This window comes from Mercenaria mercenaria, chromosome 5, assembly GCF_021730395.1.
Source record: "Mercenaria mercenaria strain notata chromosome 5, MADL_Memer_1, whole genome shotgun sequence".
Classification (NCBI taxonomy): Eukaryota; Metazoa; Mollusca; class Bivalvia; order Venerida; family Veneridae; genus Mercenaria; species Mercenaria mercenaria.
The window spans coordinates 28,514,834-28,536,509 of record NC_069365.1 but is presented as its reverse complement, the minus strand read 5'-3'; the positions used below and the strand labels follow the sequence as shown (position 1 = coordinate 28,536,509).

Genomic DNA, 21,676 nt, shown 5'->3' with positions numbered 1-21,676 from the left:
AACTGAAAACCTCGTGTGCATCTCAGAAGGTACTGGAGACCTCGTCTTCCTTAAGACAATGCTAAACTAAAGGTACAAGAAACCTCGTCTACATAAAGGGTAAGTCTGTGAAATATTTGCATGCAGAGATATTTAGTTTGACATTCATTTTTTTCTACGGGACCGTACGCCACCCTTATCCTTGTTTTAACTAAAGTTTGTTTTTTTTTTTCATACTTTACGACCGCTACACCACCTTAAAGACATTAATACATCATGGCCATTTTTATGACAGGATTTGCGATAAAATAAGCTCAGCCTGCTGTAACAACGCGCTAGTGGGCATTTTGTCGAATCAGTGTGAATATAAAGGTCTCAGTTTAATTGACTCTGTTCGTGAGAATTAATGGAAAAAGCATTACCCGCACAAGCGTAAGAGGAATCCTCAGTGGTTTTTGTGGCAAGTACGTGTACACGTTTTAACATGATTCATAAATAATAAGATATTATTTTAACTGATTTTTATAGCTGTTTTCTGCTTTAAATTGTTCGGTTTAATTTATTTTACTGATAAATGTTTCCAAAAACGTGTGTCGAAAATACAGCAAATTCAATACACAAAACGCATAACGTCGCTATGGTTCAACACTGATTAGTGAATAGTTTCACTTTAGGTTGTGATAGCGACCTGATAGTGAGGTTATTCCATCTTCACTTCATTCGAACTATTAAACAAATAATTTCTCAGGAAACTGATATTACAGCGTTGAAGACTTGTTTATGATTGAAGATTGGAAATGTGTGTCATTTCGATGTTTCTAATAACAAGCTTAAATAGATAATCAGGTATTGTTAAAGCAAAAACTAATATGTAGAACCGAAAATGACAGACTTTTATCACATATAAAAACCGTTTTATGTCTAAAGGGTTCATGAAAACTTGCTGTAATTGAATTGAGTATATTGTAGGATATAAATTTGGCCTCGGTCAACAGTCCCTGTTGCTTTATTAACTAAAAAATCTTACAACATCGCTAAATTTCAGGAGGTAGGCCGAATTGTTATTTAAAGGCAAGAAATTCCTATTAAAGGGAGACCTCCGCCAAATACCAACTTTTTATCCAAATTTTACAAGACCCTTTAGGTCAGTCGATAAGTTGTCTAAAATCCCATGTTAAACTTGACAAATGTAGTCTTGATTTATTGCTAAAATCATAAATTTTAATGGCCATACAGGTAAATTGGTTAGGTCGGTACGATACATTTTATTTTATAATTGAAATGCGTTGTTTGTTTTTTTTTTTTTTAGTCTTTTTTTCAGAATGTACACAAAATTATTTTAATTGATAAGATACTATTTTTTGATTGCTCAGTCATGTTGATAATGTCCTGGCAAATTAAATTATAACCCTTATAGCAAAGCAATTCTCACTATAAAATAATTATTCAAAACTTAATAAGAGAAAATACAAGTTTTATTCAATGGTTATGATCTTTTTATCAAAAGTAACAAAATAAAAACGAAAAAAAAAAAAGATAATTGCTGGATTTTATTAGAAATTAAAGAAACGTTCAGTTGCATTTTTAATACATAAAGAACGTATATAAACAGAAGGATGTTATATATCAAAACTGCTTAATTCCTCTTCTGTTGTCTAAATAATGTTAACTTTCTTTTATGTATAATAAAATCCAGCAATAAAGATATATCATTGTTCAAAATACAGAATAATTTATTACTTCTAAAAGCTATGTGCCTGAATGCATTTTTTTTATATTTTTGGTAATAAAAAACAGAGATGTAATTGTTAAAAAACTTACTTTATTAAAAATATGATAAAAACACTGTTGTATCTTATCACTTTGTTTATTTAACCCTAATGCAATCAAACTTTCTAAACTCGTTATAAAGGTGAGAACTGATTTGCTATAAAGGTGAGAAATATCACCTGCAATTTATTTACTGCACAGTAGCTATACAGTAGCTTATTATGATAAACAGAAGCAAGTCTACCAATGGTCCCGACTTGTGTATTGGCCCTTACCGCCAATACGCAGACCTTATCATCTCCATAGGCCACATACCAGGCATACCAGAGATATCATGTGGTCCTTTAAGTGCTTCACGAGAAGCTGCTACGAATCGTTACGGGGCCCTGAGAAATGCCAATGTTTCATGGAATAACAAAATTGTGTTCCTCCAACATTTTAGTGAAGAACTATCCTAAAATGTACATGAAATGAAGAGAAATTAGTGGTCGTGGATTTTTACATGGAATTGTTTCCTGTGATATTTTATTATTGTAAAATCACATTAAAATCACACTGTTGTTACCTGTTTTACAAGTCATACTACAATCGAGTTTTACTTCGCCGAATGCAATACTCTCCCTAAAATGTCAAAACTGTATCTACAATGAAGTTTGAACATAAACTAGCCTTAATTTAGATCTCTGCGGCCAACCCAAGAGATATAATAGTGTTCAATATCCTGTCCGCCATTACACGATTTTATTGTGCCTTTCAATGTTGTTTTGTGTAAGGGAAAGCTTAAAATGCTTAATTAGCTTTAGTATATTTTTTTTTCTTTTATTAAACGACTGGTTATTTCAAGAGTTTAAAATTAAAAAGCAGTTTCTTTGCAATTAATAACAGCTTTTGTCTAAATACTGTTTTTATAAAAACAGTCAAACCTGTGTTTAAGACCACCTCTGAACAGAGACCACCTAACTCTAAAGACCACGTGTTTTGTTTCCCATTTTAACATTTATAGCGTATTTTAACCTGTGAATAAAGAGCACCTCCCAATAAAGACCACATTTTGGCTCTCCCAAGGATGGTCTTTATAGACAGGTTTGACTGCACACTATAAATGTAACTAATTGTTTATTTAAAGTTTATTTATGAACACAAAAGTTTTCATGAAGAAACAATGACAAACATCAAGTTACAAATCAGGAAAACAATTGACAAACACAAGCACAGAATAAAGCCATATATCAAAGGTATTGCCATCGACCATAGGTCATATGCACTTTCCACTATAATGGAGGAACGACCCAGTGCCCTGTGACAATTTCTCACGACGGCCATTAGATCAGCCAAGTATGATTCCAGTTATAAATGAACGCCCATTGACAACATTTTGTTTAGGTATTTTACAAATAACACATTTTTCAATAATTAAATGATTGATTCAATTTCGTTATACAATTATCAAAAATTTGTGTATAGACGATGACAAAAATGACTTTAAAAAACTGATGCAAATGAAGAATAGAGAATCGCTTATTTTAATGAGAATCAACATGATAATTTGTATCAAATAAATAAGGTTTTGCTCACATTACTTAATTTGTATAGTTATCGCTCTTAACGTTTAATAGAGGAAGAAGCCAAACAATGCGTAGACATTTTGTCAATATTGGCAGGATCTTAATGCTGTAAATATGGGACCGCAATTTGTTTGATTTGATCCGAGGAATGTTTTATATTGCCAAGTCGTCAATCATTTACACTGTGATAAGTTTGTGAGTATTGATACAATCATTTCATCAATGAAACGCATTTCCTGTATTCCATCAAGATCTCTTTTTCTGGAAACTGAGATTGTGAATTGGTAGGAACATCGGATAATTTCACTTTGTATCTGGTAACTGCTTTACAGCTATGTCTTTAATGTATGTATTCTTAGGTTGTATGAAAAGACATATTCCATTTTCCGTCGCCGTTGTAGCAATACGAATATATTTTATAGCCTTATTACACGGCCTACGAATGTTTTAGTTCTTGTACACTTTCTACTCATTTAAGATCCACTTCAATTCGTTAAAGGTTTGCAAAATGAAACTTTTTATATAAGCCTTGCAATAAAGGCTATAAAATATGTTCGGATTACCAAATTTATAACTAGAACGGCGACGGAAAATGGAATATGTCTTTCATAAATCTTAAAAATACATACATTAAAAAATATGTTTCGTTTAACAAATTGCATGACATGCACCCTACTTCAGGCGATTACCAAAATAGTAGTGCAAAGGGTAGGCAATATAATGCTTCCTTACGGAGGAAATCCGTCTTCGCCTGTAAACAAAGGGTTTTATATATCAAAATGTGTGTGAGGACTCTATATTATAGAACTGTTTGATGCAGTTGCAATTTCTGTGGCAGATTACTGATATTCAAGATGGTATCCAAGATGGCCGCCATAATACGTAGTTTTACATTTATTTACTTTTCCATGCAAAAATAACAGCATTTATTGTGTTGTTAATAAAATATTTAAAAAGATCCATTGGAAGCATAGAATGCAGCCAAAAAAAACAATAATAGCAGACTAGGGTTGATTGTGTCTGTTAATGAGAGGTAATAAAATGTGTAACACCTCTCATGACCCTAGCACCTGCTTAAGCGGAACTCTGTTACACATCATTTGAAAATTTCAGCATAGATTGAGAACATTCACCTGTCCCAAAGAAGATCGCAGTCAGCGCTTTCTAACTCTACAATCCCAAAGGACCAGAAAATATAACAACACTGAATCCAAGTACGGGGAGACTTTTTACAGCCGCCACATGGCAATTAAAGATTGCTGTTGTGATAGTTAATAAAATCTGCTGTAAAAATCCCTAAGTAGATAATGACTGTAACTTAAGACAGAAATTAGCTATATATAGTAATTTTGAGTAATATTGCGAAAAGTTGCAAGCGAGACTTTAGTAAGCCAAGTCAGGCCAAACACACAGAAATGTGTTTGCTCCTTTAAATAATATTTCTTTTACACTTTTGGTTTTGTGGTCCGTATATACATTTACTTTTTCTGTTGGTTATCAAACTTTATGATTACATAGTTCTTTTCCTTGTTTCAAATTTCGCCATGAAAAAATAAATGCCTGTTTTAGAAAGGGAACAACTTATAAGGTATTAAGCGCATAAATAATACCTTGTAAAGGACAATCTTTTTATAAGATGAAAATTTGCAGATTTGATATAATAAATAAAGAGCTATAACTTGTTCATGAAAAAGAGGTGGGCTGAACCAAAACGAGAAGGCAATTAAAGGATGGCAATGCCATATTAATATGTCATTTTTTATAAAAAGATGATAAATAATTTTGCTTTCATCACTACTGTTGAAATAATTCATTGTAAACATTGTCGCGCTCTTGGAATATGGCCGCGGTGTTAAGCTATTTCAATATTGCGGACTTCGGGCAAAAAGTTTAACTATTTATCGACAAGTTATTCAATAAGTGTTTATCATTGTACACATGTATCTCCATGGATCTAACATAAGTGAAATCTAACTGCCCTGAATTGAATTAGTTCCATTTATGTACACTGTCTATAAATTATTGTTTCCTCGTGATCAGATAACTTTCACAGACGGAATACGTAGATTTGCTGGTCCCTTTCAGTTAAAAATACTTCCATCATGACTGCTAATAGTGCAAATCTAGCACCGTTAATGGAACTGTAGCACATCCGGTCGACTTTTGGACGAACAATTGGCAACAGTATTGTCAGCGGGGTTTTTTTTATATTTTGCTCACAAGAAATAGAATATCAAAGATCAGACTACGTAAGCTGACCTGTTTATAAAAAAAGTACTTATCCTGGAAAATTAGTCTTTATTAGTGAAAGAACGGCTAAGGTATGATGAAAATACTGCAGGGGTATTGATCAAAACACCGCCAAACTGAATAAATTTTCATGGTTTCCTTCGCGTTCCAATGGAAGATACTGCACACAATACATCGTATATTACATGATCATACCTATAAAATTTAATAAAGACATATCTGAAACCCATTTTATTCCATTTCAACATTATAAACAGAATGTTCCATCATAATTTTAAGCTTATGTCACAGAATATTAAGGAACACTGGCAAACGCATGACAGATATGATGATATAATAGTCTTGAATGGCGAGAATTACTCCAAAATCCATATTGCCAGTTCCGGAGGGAGATATTTCAGCTTGAATAAAAAGTAATGTTAGATAATTGTAATAATAATAATAATAATGTAATCTTACGTCGTGACCTAGCATGAATACATCATCCTGGATCAACCTATTGTTTCAATAACCCTGTCTTTTCATGTATAATAAAAGAAAAATCATGATTAGCTTCCTTCAAGTAAACCTGAACTTAATACATGAATATGAATGTTCAAATAAAATTGCATGTTAATAAATGACTGAATTGAAGTGCAATAAATTCCAACTGGGTATGAAATACATAAAGGTGTTTATAATATATGAAAGCGGATTGCCTTCATGTGTATGAAATGCATGAGCGTGTTTAAAGTACATTTTCTTTGTGTCGAAAATATTGATGCTTCCATGAAATACATGTTGGACAGTAGTAAATTAAATTGTTATATTATGGTCTATATAAAATAAATAATTTTTTGAGAGCTGTCACACAAAGCCAGACCCTTGTCTTCATAAATTACCTATAACCATAAAAAGCACAAGAAAAGTAGGGGCCATGTATCTTCTGAGAGAGATATGTTTGTCTGACAGGTCAACACTACGGAACATATTCCAAACTGACAGAAGAACACATGTGTAATAAGGTTTTTTCACATTCTAAAAATGCAAAATTTCTCCTTGGAAATGCTACTAAAATGTCAAGTAAAGTTCCACAATATCAAGACTTTATAAAGAGAACTGTGCCTATGACTCGCCTATTCCATGTGAACTGTCTAATAGAATGCACGCATTTGACATATATAACAATGTTTGTGGCCGTTAACGTAACTCTTAGGAACTGATTTACAATTGATATAATTTTCAAGTTCACTGGACTGTTTTGTGATAATAAGCTGTGTTGAAAATCGAAAGGAAATGATAATCAGCAGCACGTTCAGTGAGAATTAATCAAATATTCATTTATTCACATTGAAATGAATACAAAGGTGTATTAGGTACAAGGCAATATCAAAATGCTAGTTATATTGATAGCAATATTCAAGCATTTTATTGAATATTTTTATTCACGCAAACAGCAATATGCCCACAATTTTAGTGTGATTTCTAAAAATTCATCGACAGAAAACCTTGCAACAGAAATAAGACAGTGTAGTTCGTTTTTCTTATTCCAGACATTCATCACTTAGTTTGTCTGATTAAATGCAATTTTGGAAAATGACATTCAGCCATATATATCAGTTATTGCTATTTTTCATTAAAAAGATTGTTTGATCATACACAGTAAATTATCACAAAGCCATATCTGGTGCCAATGTTATACCATCAGAATAATAGACAGAATGTTTCATCATAAATTAAAGCTTATGTTACGGAATACAGTGGAACACTCTCATACAACGTGACAGATATGATGATATAGTGGTGTAAAAAGGCGAGACTGACGACAAAATTCATATTGCCAGTCTGTGAGCGAGATCCTGAGACATTAGTTCCAATCTGGTATGCATAATAATGACAATAGTAACGGGCATGATGTAGTAAAGTGTCGATGTCTAGCTTCGGAGGAACATTAAATAAGCCTTGTTCACCTTTGTTATGCAATAACATATCCATTCCCTTGGCTTTCTATGTAGATTGGTTACACACTTCCGATCAAAAGCAACCTTGAAAACAGATAAACTTCCAACATCCACCAGGCGTCTAATTAATATAACATGGGAACACGTTATTGCCGATTTATACGTATCAGATATTTACTGGAAGTTTAACAAACAGAGATAAAATGCATATCTCATGATTAAAGTTTTTTTTTCATTCATGTGTTTGAACAGGTCCAATGTTTCATAGCATCGAACATAGCGACAAAAATTATCAACCAACGACTTTTTTTTAGCTATCCGACTTTTTTGGTTTTGGTTTTCACGTCACATCGACACAATTTTAGGTTATACGGTATCTTTCGAGCTTTTGGTGATGGAGGAATATCCCTAGAGACCCTCTGGGTATTGTTTCAGATATGGTCGGGCACATTGGTAGAACCGCCGACCTTCCGCCAGCATAAAAGCTTCCTCACATCAAACTCATTTGACGGCATCACGTATGTAAACAGACGCTGTGACCTCTAGAATAATTCGCCTTTGTGGTTAAAAGAATTAATGATAAATGGAATAAATCACCGGAAGGAAACATATTTTAGACTGTAGATATGAACAAAAATGACAGCACCTCGAGAAAAGTGAATTACGCCTTTTGGTTTGCCAGTGCTGTACCAGTTTCAGCTATCTCATATTTCTATTGACATAAGTAAATAAGTTTTACTTGTTATTAATTTTATTGCTGAATTAGTCATAAAGGTCCGAAATTGTTGTTTATTATTCAACTGGTGAATCGTTTATTACTGAACTATTCCGAAGAAAGTCCGTAACAAACAGTCTTTTCAGTCAAACCGAACATGTTAATAAATATATTTCGTATAGACATATAATGATAAATTGCAATTCTAATTATTATTACTTTACTACTGAAATAGTTAACCACTGACACTTTTATTGTAACGTTAAACAGAAATTACTGTGTTACATTTTGTGTATTTTACATTTGAGCGACACGATTGGTAACATGCGCAACAGCTTCCCGCATATAGAGCGATTAGATTATTACCGGAGGTGCACTTCTCCGTCTCAACTCGTTCTTCATAATGAATACAGTAAACATGTATTTAAACAACTAGAATTATATTTATTCAAATGCAAATATGCACATGTGTGCATATGTATGCACCGGAATAACTGTTTTGAATATTGACATTGCAAGAGCATATACATCTTAGTTAGATTTTAAACACTTTCAATAGGGTTTTAATTTCAGGCGGCCGAATAAAATGTTCAAGCAAAACTGTAATTACTATGAAATAAACGCCGCATGACGTTAGTGAATTAGACGTTCGTACACATGTACAATTTGAAGTAAGATAAAGTTAGACTGACCACTTTGATATCGGCGTATTTCCTTGGTTAGGGTATGACAATTCTTTATTATATTTTATCATACATGTACAAGAATTTATAAGTATTTTGTTTTCATTCAAACTGAACATGTGCATATATATCGCATCATAATTTTGAATTCGAGCTGCATCGTAATGGGAATATTCCATAACTGAAAATCATATTGTAACATTCTGCACCAACTGCCAATGTAGATTTCTTTACTGACTGCAATTTACATTTATAAAGCTAGGTAATTGGTAACATGACAAAAGTAGTTCAGTTTTAGCCGTTCAGTCGTTAATGACATTCCATGTCTAGACAAATAAGACGACCTTTGATCCAGGGAATTGTTTGAAACTCGCACGTCCATAAATAAGATCATAAACAGCAAAATTGTAACAACAATTTCATCTTTTTCTTTTTCTGTTTTGGCATTAAGGCAGTAAATAAATTCACGGTTGAACGGTTTTATTGATATATCTGTATTTAGGACATGTCATTAGAAAGTGATATTCTATTTTCAATCGCATTTGTAAGTAATTACATTTACTACAGATTCTATCAGTCTCAGTCCTGACTCAACAAGTGATATGACAAAAGTGAACAAGAAAATAGTTTGCTCTAATAACTATTGTCAACCATGTCAATGAATGATTCATATTTAAATCCATTTTTAAATTTGCTTTTACAAAAGCAACTCCTGGAAATCGTTAAAGTACAGTTTGGCCTAATTATCATGTTTTAATTTTTATTTTTTGTATTTTTGTTGGATCGCACCGACACAATTATAGGTCATATGGCGACATGTCAGCTTTGATAGTGGAGGAAGACACCAGATGCCCCTCCGTGCATTATTTCATTACGAGCGGGCACCTGGGCAGCCTGAACAAGCGGCCTCCGGTAAGCCAGCTGGATGGCTTCCTTACATGAAGAATTCAACGCCCTGAATGAATCTCGAATCTACATCGATGAGGAGCAAGTGATTTAAAGTCAGCGACCTTAACCACTCGACCACGGAGGCTACGAAGTAACATATAGGTTGCAAACTGTTAAAAGATGCAGACAAACCTTGTTTCATTAAAGTGCATGTTTCACGCAAGCATTTAGTTTTGAAATTGAATTATTCGATAATATTTTTCTGTTTTATGTTGTACACATTTTCGTTTTCTCCTCATAATGTTACTCTTGTGCTCAATGTTTGTATGTGTCTCATTATAGCATGGTTGACCCGTTCAGCAGGGTGACACTATAATAAACAAAAAACTTTACTTCATATAGATAATACAACTTTGTTTTGATATTTTACAGAAGGTCAATAAACAAGTAATCGCAAGATTTGATCTTTGATAATTTAGTTTTTGTTTTCTTGCTGCAAAGGAAGAGAAATTGACGAATACGTTTCTACAGAGTATATCTTGTTCACTGTAACAAGTATATGTAGTGTTACTCGGACTTAAAGTTATATATAAGCACTCATTGTTTGTTTATTAAATGTTTTTCTTTCTTTTTTCTCTTTAAATTTTAGGTACTATCTCTACGTTTAGGGTTTATCTCAAGTGATTTTAAAGAAATCTGCATTTAATTCCATGACATGCGTATGTCAGAATACGACATAAAAAGATCTCAGCCATCTATGTTCTACATCTTTACCATTCACCAAGTGAGACATTTTAAGATAATTCGTTAATAGAGTTAAACTTTGTTGCTCTTTGTCGCTTAATCACTACTATTAATCGCCACTTCGAGACCACTGGTATTCCGCTTCAATGGAATCGCGACACTACCAGTGAGCGATTTACGCATGTAAGTCTGACAAATTTACAGTCGATATTTCATTTTTCTTTAAATTATTTTGTTTTTGAAATAGGATATCACAAATTTGGCTTTATAGCCTGACCTGTAAAACAGAGACTTATCCTGAAAAATATGCGCGTCTTTAATGAAAGACCAAGTGAGGTACGAAGAAAATTCTACATGCCTTCTGATCACAACATCGTTCAAGGATATCTGAATGTTGTACATAAAGGAATGCTGTCTTCCTATTCCAAAGGAAAATATAGCAAATAAATCACCATTTTATACATAATCTTACTTAAATCGTATTTTCCTTATATAAAAGGAAAATGCAAGGCTGAAGTAAGTAAAATTGTACCTGGTACTTAAATTGCGGCACCAAAGATAGAATTGTTTTACAGTTTTTGTGAAAAAATCTTCGTTTATAATGTTATTGTGTTTTATTAGCTACACGGTCAATTATTTACTATATTAGACGATGAAAGTGACATGCCATTTGTTCAAACAAAAATGAGAGATGCAGTACAACAAAGTATTAAACACGTCTCAAGTTGCGTTTCATTGTGCTTACATTGACCAATATTAGATTTTACAAAGATAGCTTATTTATCTTTTCAACATTTTTAATTCGACTGAATTAACTTTTCAGGCATGACTTCGTTTTAATTTAGAAAAAAACATTCAAGTTATCTGAAAAGAAAAGCACATTATTGTGGTCACATCAGGGACATCTCCCTTTCCGTAGACAATGAAATAAGCAAATTCAAAAACAAACACACCTGGTCCATCAAAACTGTATTCAAGAACTCCAAGTAAGTTATAAACTAGAAAAAGAAAAAACAATTATGCAAAATAAAATTGATTATCATGTTAAAGCAGCATGCCTCCAGATCGTTCGACAACAACAAAAAATATTTTTTTAGATATCTTGAAATAAATGCTATATTTCTTAAGAAGGCTTTAAAACTTAAACACTGACAAACTTAATGTTACGGAAACACATGAGAATTTGCTGTTTTTACTACTTTTTGCGATGAAAATCGAAAAGCATTTGTCACGCTTTTACTCCAGGTAAACTGTCTCCATTAGGCCATACCAAATTGATTAATAGTTCTTCGGAAAATTTTCAAAAAAAAATGGAGCGAGCGAACGACATTTTTTTTCTCAATTTTGATTTTTTCAGAGGCGGGTAGATTTTACATGGAGCGAGCGGGTACCTTTTTTTTCTTTTTTTTATACATGAAGTTAACATTTCTTTAAGAATAACACAGAAATCAAACATTTACAGTGTGACTAACACAGTAGATAGCTTTTCTATATGTTTTAAAGACTGCATGAATGGTTTTGCAAATAAATTCTTGCCAAAACCCACTGAATCAGTTTGTTTTTATTTTGTATTTATAATTACTAAGGAATGAGTGTCTTATTTTTAATTTTGATTGTTCTACATTAATCTGAAGGCGCGTGCCCATTTAACGGCAGAGGATGAGGAATATTTAAGACAAAACGGGCACCCAAGTGGAATAACATATCTTCTGAAACCCAGTTAGATGGCTTCGGCAAATGAGCAACTTTGTGCCCCTAGTGAAACTCCAAACGGTAGAGGTGAGGGGAAAGTAATAAATCACTTGACCAATGAGACCAAACGGAGTTGGGCACACAAATGCTTCGACATTGCTCGAATCCCACTGGAATAATTTCTTAACAGATCAGGCTAGCTTAAGTTTTTGTGGTAGATGTTCAGTCAAAAATGATAACAGACGGACAAAAAATTATCCCAATACGGCCACTCTTAAAAGTGTTATTTGTTGTGCTTTGATTGACTAAGAAATTTTGAGTTGGAAAGGTCTGTTTTTTCAGTTTCTTTCAATCAATCCACAGCCAATTAATATACAAACAGGGAAAATTGAGGTTACAATACAACAGAAATTATCTTTATATCTACACTACTTATTTGAAAAGCTAAATTTTTTTTTAATTGAATATATGCATTTTGCCAAGTGTGGCATTAGCACAGACACTCCAGATTTAAAACAAATGATGAACAACATCATAATTCCTGACTTTTTGAGTTTGAGTCATCATCTACATGTATTACGAACGCATGAATTCCGATCAATATCACTTTGACGCAGTAAAACTGCGAAAAAACCTGTTCTGCCGTTATCATTCCGGACCGCGTAATCAGAAAAAAAAATTTCGGAGATTTTTACGTACGTGCGGGCGGGTGATTTTTTTTCTTTTTCTCGGGAATGAAATCATTGATGCGGTAGTTCCGACGAACGACAAATCAATTTGGTATGGCCTTATAAATATCTATATTTTGAAGTCATTATTCAGTACTTCAGCTATAGCGCTATTGGTTACGACGACGGGAAAATGTCTTTATTGCCGTGGCGGTCTGGGGTTCGATTCCCGACGCGGTCATCTTTTTTTCTTGATTTGGAACTTTTAAAATATGTTAGAAACAAAAATTCATATTCTAATGTTCGTAATATGACCAAACTTCAATTTGAAAGAAAGATTATTTTTTAGCCAAATCTGGAGTCATGCTGCTTTAAGAAATGGTCTTTCTTAAATCTATAGTATGTATCCTTACCACGTACAGCACAAAGAAACATGCAAAACATATTGAAAATAAACTACTTAAAAGTAATCATGAGCGCACATGGCTGTTGTTTGGTCAAACTTTTTATCAATAGTCGGTACCTGTCTGTAATCTTCGTGGGATCACAAGGTTTTGTAGGTATCAAATTTTGAATTGTTCTGGCTTTTTGGTAAAGGCTTTATCAAATATTTCTGTGCATTTTCGTCAGTTTGACAAGGTACTGATGGTAGGCACTGCCTTAGATAATTAAATGCAATTGTTACATTTAGCTTAAAATTAAACAACAGTAGGTAAAGAAGTTGAATATTGTTTAGCAATACACGCAAAACTATATGCGCAAATCTATCTCCGATGCCAATTTAAGCAACGGGTACATACTGGCCCATTTTAACAATGTATTCACTCTTTAAGTAAAGAAAACATTATGTGCTACATTTTCCTTTGGAAAGGATACTAGTAGTTAAGCAAGAAAGGGACATCTATGTACAGTATTGAGATTCAGTTAGGCGATGTTTTGATAAAAATGCGTTGCCTTATATCATAAATCACCTGTTCTTTCACTATTTAAGAAAACATTTTCAAGGATAAATCTCATTTTTTATATACAAGTCGGACTACGAAGCCCGATTTTCAATATCCTATTCCAATATTATAGTAATACAAAGAAAAAGACACCACTTACCGTAAGTGCGCAAAATGTTCACCGGAAGTGCCGCAATTTCACTGAAGCGGAGCTTTCATGGTGCTCGAACTGCGCGATTAGCAGCCGTATTAATAGGTAAAGGGAGCAACGAGTGAAGCAACAAGAAAAAAAAAATCAGTTACCTTTTTATTGTTTGAAATAAAAAAAAAAGTATATATAACTTCCATTTACATATCAACAGTACAGCTGAACAAGAAGAGTCCGACACCAGGTTGAGGTGTTTTGAACGCTTGCTTTCATTTGCTTGATGGCACGTTAATCTTTGTAAATAATGTAAACCAATTTGACGTTAATACTATTAATGCATCAAGACGTTTCTGCACTCTGTTAGACGGACATGTTCAGCATGTTTACCTATATGTAAATGAGCATGTATCGCTGGTGCCGCATTCATAACAATAACAATCATAAGAGATATTTGACCAAACATTTACGGTGAATACATACAACCATTCTTGCATAAAAACTACTTTTTTCACTGGATCCGCCCATGTATTAACGGGAGAAAAATCGTGTGCAAACAAGGCAATTCACGTGCTGTTAATACCCGATTTTTATTTTTGAAATGCTTTGCCAGGGATAGATGTATGTATTTTTACGCACACTGATATTTGGCATCTGCGTCTTGTTTCTTCCTTTACGACCTCATCTTGTAGCATTATAAATACAATGTAATCCATAGTATGTTTAGCTGTATCTGTTTCCAACCCCAAACGTACTGCCCCCATCAATATACGCCCTAGCTTCTCTTAGAGTTCACTCCCTTTACAAAGCGTCTGTTCAGTTATTGTAAATAACTGTGAATAAATAAGTATCGCGTGTAACTTGTGCTATTGTTCGTTTTTAGGTCTTATATTTATGATTTTGGTAAGTATCAGTCGGTATGTTTTTATCTAATTTCTCGAAGAATTTATATAAACAGCTTGGAAACTTGACACTACGTTCGTACTTATCCGTACTCGTGTCCGTACTCAATATAACTCGAATGCAAAGTTATTATTCTTGAAATTGTGATCGAGTCCACCAAATTGTGAAATGATATGAACAATTATTGGTAATTTTATGTTTGTAATAATGAGAGATAAAAAACGCTTAAAAACCTTCAGGAGGTGCTTTTGATAGCGTTGTTTATTTCCGGGCCCTGGATACGGATATTTAAAACATGTTTACCGTTTCCAAGAACAACTGGAATGGTAAATAAAAAATGTACCGGAATCGTCAAGTCATCACGTATGAAAACAATACATAAATCGTCGTGAAATATATTTTTATGCAAGAATAGCGACAATACACGTTTGTTTTGTGTATTAACATCTGCAGAAGCCCTTGGAATATGTTTGTGACCTCGACCTTCGGTCTCGGTCACAAACAATCTCGCGGGCTTCTGCAGACGTTAATACACAAAAAAACGTGTATTATCCCTACATTACCACACAGAACATGTATTCCTAAAATAATGTGATAATACAGTAAAGTTGTTCTGTACAAATGCATAACCTATTTTTTAAAGAAATAATGTATAGAAAAACCGTGCTTTAACGTTATTAATACGCGGAAAGAGGTTATACGTCCGCGGAATAATTTCGCGAGGCCGTAGCCCGAGTGAACTATTCTGACGACGTATAACCGATTTTGAATGTGTTAATTTAAGTAAAACACAGTTTAGCTCTACATTATTTCGACCCTAATATGCCCTTAATCTAAAACAGTAGATAAAATCGATGTTTCTCATTACAGGTCTGGTGCAGCCGTTCTGCGCATGCCCGGAATGGTTATTAATTGGAGCGCACGGCAAAATTACGCATTTTTCTTTTTGCATGTCCGCATGCATTTAGTATATAATATGCATAATATACATGTATTGACTAAAGGTTAAGGTTAGTACCACCATGGTTACAAAAAAATATACATTTAAGATATTTTTCGTTCAAATTGCTTGAATCAGGTATACACCTGAGTCTGTAATATATTACATGCGCACCAGATCTGTTTTTAGACACAGCCAGATAAAATATTGTAGCGCTCTTTTTAGGTCAAAACAAAATCATTGACGTCATCGCACGTTAACGTGATGTCATTTTAGCGTAAGCGTGTTTTGGCAGTTCTGAAAATTCCTACACAGCGCTGGTTTTGTTAGTATAAAAGATAACCGGACAGTGTTGTGAATCTGTAACTACTTGTAGACCTTATTTCTCCGGCTAGATCGTGATACGACTCGAGCCATATTGACTGGCCAACAGACGCTCTGATTAAAATCGTATTCCCGCCCATATCCTCTTCACCTGGCGCGCTTGCTTCTGCCATTGCATTGGATATAACGCGTCCGTCTAAAACTAATCTAATATGGGTCGATTTGATTGACGACAAGTGATATGTAAGCAAGTAAACTCCACTCTGTGGTACAGTAAATACTCCTGTATACGGGTTATATGCATGTCCGTCGTTCAGAATCACTCTGTCGCACTTTATTACATGACCCGGCGATACTGGGTACAGTATTTTACTGAGATATGCCGAAAACGCAACGTTAGTTACCGAACGCTTTTTTCGCAACCAACCATGTTCACCATTATCAAGGTTTGGTTGAACAATGTTTTTCTTAGACTTTGTTATGCTTTCAAGTTTATTCATCCTTCTTTCTTTATCATGATATATTACCGGATTTTGGATTTCAGATGATAAATTCTTTTGATTGTTGTGTTCTGATTCATTTCGTTCCTCCGTTAAGTATTTGTCTGCAAAATGAGTTTTCTCAAGTTCATTTATTCTGTCACTTTGTTCCTGTACCACACCTTCAAGAAACACAATCTGTTTGCCTTGTTCATCAAGTTTGTTCTTTAGCTGCATTATTTGCACCAAAATTTCATTAAAACTACTTATATCAAGTTTCTCTGCTGCATCGGTATTATGCCCAGTGTGAACCTCGTTGGGATGAGCAGCGTTAATGAAATAAAATACAACGAAACTTAACGTATACATGAAAACATATGTATCCATGATTCACAATTAATTCCCAACAAATTATTTCTAATTAACTATGTTTTGAGAAGAAAACGGTACCCTTCAGTCACAAGAATCTGTTAGAAATTTGCAACTGCGCAGTTTGTACTGATAACGAAATTTATAGCCAGAAGATTTATTCGAATGTTGATTTATATTCCATTTGAAATATGAGGCTCTTATACAAAGACAGGACTAGCTTACCCTTGAAAAAAGAAGACATTTTATCATATATACTCTACATTTTGAAAAGCACTTGAATCTTACTTAGACCGATCTGAGTGGAGTTCGAATTCAAAATAGAATTTTAATGTACGTTGTTTATGTGTATCTTATATCAATTATCGACATGAAAAATATGTGATACGTTTTTTTATAATGCGTTAAGAAATGAAAACCGCCAATGAAAATATACAAGTGCATTGGACCATTTATCCCAAATGTACGAAGAGCGATCTGAAAATATGCGGACTTTTTACTCTTTCTCAAAACACGTTCAATATTTTTCAAAAATCTTTTTATTCTTTTTCAAAGTAATCCCCACTTACGTCTAAACATTTTAACCATCTTTTTTGGAGTTTTTGCATTCCCTCTGCAAACCATGAAGTAGACCTACAGCTGAGGTACCAATTTACAGCTGAAAGCATAACCAATATAGGAATATAGTTGGAAAATTCTTTGATGATCTTAAAAATACTTCCATTTCTATTATTAAAGAAGCTGACGTATCCACTAGATAAACATTTTTGAAAAGTAATTACTCGGCATATATTTATATCGAAGCCGCTTGAGATTTATGATCTCGTATCTTATAAAAAAAATATGTTTATTCTGTGTGATATATAAAGAGAGAGAGAGGGAGTGAGAGAGATTTTAAGACAGATAAGAGCGAGCATTTATTTCATTACACCAATTTTAGCAAGGTGTGTGGCATTTTAAAAGCTCTTGAAAGTAATACAGGTCTTAGTACGGTGTAAAATGAAAAGATATATAATCATACAATTTTTTAGCTTAAAGCATATTTCTATTTACTTCCATTCTAAAGTGGGGATATCGAATAATTAATCGCAAATATGGAAGAAGAGAGCTTGAACCTCTTATCGAACATCAAACCCGATTCTTGATGTCCACTATGGTCCAAACAAAGACAGAAAGTAGCAAATCAGAAGATGAAGAAAAAGACCAAAACTCCAAAAGGAACAGCGAGCAGGGCATGTATAAATGTATAAACCATTTAAGAAATGTACCAAATATTACATAAACAAGAGAACAAAGTGGTGAATGCCTTCGGGACAATCAGTGGTAAAACGCTACTTGGGGGTTTTATCTCGTCAGTAGTGGTGAAAACCTCATTCTTATCCCCACCATCTTTCAAGCTTCATAACAGTGTTTACATATATGTTCCCGCCGGCTAGATTCATACTATGCATAATGGTGCCGTAAAGCACAGTATGTAATACATTGCAAATTTTTTTAAAGCAAATTACTTTATTTAACGTTACTGCTCCACTTAACATGAACCACGCGGTATAAAACGAACACCACACGGTACGACACAGAAAGCACCACGCTGTATGAAACAATAAACAACAGATGGTACGACATAACAAGCACCACACGGTTTGGAACAACAAACACCACACACCATGAAACAACAAGCACAATCCGGTACGACACAACAAGCACCACACGGTGCGACGCAACAAGCACCACACAGTACTACACAAAAAACACTACACGGTACGACACTACAAGGACCACATGGTATGAAACAACAAGCAGCACACAGAACGTAACAACAAGCACAATCCGGAATGAAATTACAAGCACCACACGGAACAAAACCACACGGCATGTAACAACACAATACAAAGCAATAAGCACCGCAGGGTACTACACAACAAGCATCACACGGTACGAAACAACACGCACCATATCATACGAAACAACACGTACTATCAGGTACGAAACAATTAACAAGCATCACGCAGTATGAAACAACCGCCCGGTTACCAAACAACAACCACCCTGTACGCAACAACAAGCACATCGCAGTACGAAACAACAACAATTACACGGTACGAAATAACAATCAATAACAATTACTATACGGTACGAAATACCAGCCCCACAAGGTACGAAAGAACAAGCACCACACGGTATGAAACAGCAAGCACCACATGGTGCGCAACAACAAAAACACACAATATGAAATAACAAGCACCACACAGTACTACTCTACAAACACCATGCAGTACAAAGCAACAAGCATTACATAGTATGAAACAACAAGCAGCACATGGTACAAGCACCATGCAATACGATCAACAACATCATGCGGTACGAAGCAACAAGCACAAATAGTTATGGTAAAACAAGCAACTCACAGTACGAAACAACAAGTACCACTTGATATGAAACTGCTAGCACCACACGGTACGAAGCAACAAGCACCACGTAGCACGAAACTACAAGCATCACATGGTATGAAACAACAAGCTGTTTTCGGTACAAAACGGCAAGCAACACACGGTGCTAAATAAGCATAACATTGTATAAAACAACAAGCACCACACAGTACGAAACAAAAAGCATTACGCGGTATGAAACAACAAGAACTTTTCGTACAATAAGGCAAGGAACACACGGTGCTAAACGGTACAAAACAACAATCACCGCAAGGTACTAAACAACAAGCACCATGCAGTACCAAACAACTAGCTCCATTCGGTACAAAACGGTAAGCAACACGCGCGGTACTAAATAACAAGCACCACGCTGTACGAAACAACAAGCACCACGCGGCATAAAACCACAAGCAACACACAGTACGAAACAATAAGCATCACGCGGTACGAAACAACAAGCATCACGCGGAATGAAACAACAAGCACCACGCTGTATGAAACAAAAAGCACCATATAGTGCGACACAACAAGCACCATCCGATATAAAACGACAAGCAACACGCGGTACTAGATAACAAGCGCCACATAGTACGAAACAATTAGCACTGCAAGATAAGAGACAATTGGCACCTCACGATATGAAATAACGAGCAAAGGTAGCACAAAACAACAAATTCCACACAGCATGAAACAAAAAACACCATGTGGTATGAAACAAGTAGCAAACGACGGTATGAAAAAACCAAGCACTATGTGGTATGAAACAATAAGCTCCTCACGGTAAGAAATAACTAGCACTACGTAAGTACCATGCGATATGCAACAAGTAGCACACGACGGTATGAAAAAACAAGCACTATGTAATATGAAGCAACAAGCTCCTCACGGTACGAAATAACTAGCACTACGTAAGTACCCTGCGATATGCAACAGGTAGCACACGACGGTATTAAAAACAAGCACTATGTGATATGAAGCAACAAGCTCCTCGTGGTACGAAATAACAAGCACTACGTAAGTACCATGCGGTACGAAATAACAAGCACGACGCAGTACGAAACAACCAGTATTATACGGTAAAGAAACAATTAGCACCACGTTGTACGAAGAAAAAAGCAAGCACCGCACGGTTTTAAAAAAAAAAGCACCATACGATATGATACAACTAGCACTAAATGATAGGACCCTATGAAACAACTAGTACCAAGATGTACGAAGAAAAAAAAACAAGCATGGCACGGTTTTAAACAAAAAGCACCATACGATATGATGCAACTAGCACCACACGATAGGACTCTATGAAACAACTAGCACCACGCGGTATGTACCGAAACAACCAGCACCGTGTAATATGAAAAAAGAAGCAACCACATCACGTGTATCAGAGGCCGGAGGAGCTAGAGCACGTCGCATCTGGAGAAGACCATGACTGCATCCCGAGAGACGGCGCCAATTTGGCATCTATGATCAGCTCATGGTTAGGCTCAGAAGAAAATACCCTAGAAACTTCAAGAAATTTCAAAAATCTATGAAATATTTGCAAGTTGAAACTTTGAGAAACGCTTGAAATGGTCACTAACTCTTTTTAAGATGAGGTCAGGTAAAATGTTAAAAATATGCACAATGTTTGTATCTCAATATCATTTTGTCCTAAAAGCAAGGTGTAAATTGGTAAAAGAGCGATGTGGATAAAAGTTTAGAATATAGACTCCATGGTCTGTTACAAATTTTCACTCATTTTCGAAAATTATGTTGGACCTCTAAACAGCCTACTAATTATTTACTAATAATGCTGTAACCTTAATACTATATCAGAACTATTAAAAATATGCCGATCTTTCTCTAAATACTGCCAACCCCTCTCGCGAGTGTTAAAGGCAGGAAATAATTGCACGTCGGATTATTAGTAAATAAGTGAGAGAGATCAAACCTCACTGTCAGGATAAGTGAGGCTGGAAAAGTGTTCTAGTCATGATTAAAATGTTAAAAGTGAGAACAAAGTGAAAGGATAAAAAGTAAAAACATCGAATGCAAGCTAATATTGCATCTTTACAACCGCCCGCTTGAACTGATCAAGATCGGGCAGGGTGGCAATGTGGCCAGGGAGCTTGTTCCAAAGTACAATGCTGTGAGGAAAGAAGGCATACTTTTGGTAGTCAGAGGAAACCTGTAATTGTCGTAGAGATAGAGGGTGCATGTGTCTTGTTAACCTATGAGGGAATTGGATATATGGCGGGAGATTAACTATA

General features: G+C 34.7%; 1 protein-coding gene across 1 annotated transcript; it reads right to left on the bottom strand.

Annotated features, from left to right (window-relative positions):
* Window positions 1-14,130: 14,130 nt before the first annotated feature.
* Window positions 14,131-17,080, bottom strand: LOC123558846 (otolin-1-like). Its single transcript, XM_045350694.2, has one exon. The coding sequence runs from the start codon at window positions 17,014-17,016 to the stop codon at window positions 16,153-16,155; it is 864 nt and encodes a 287-aa protein (XP_045206629.2). The 5' UTR covers window positions 17,017-17,080; the 3' UTR covers window positions 14,131-16,152.
* Window positions 17,081-21,676: the final 4,596 nt, after the last annotated feature.

Bases quoted from the DNA above. Each gene is read 5' to 3' on its own strand.
- LOC123558846 (XM_045350694.2), bottom strand. From the start codon at position 17,016: ATGGATACATATGTTTTCATGTATACGTTAAGTTTCGTTGTATTTTAT.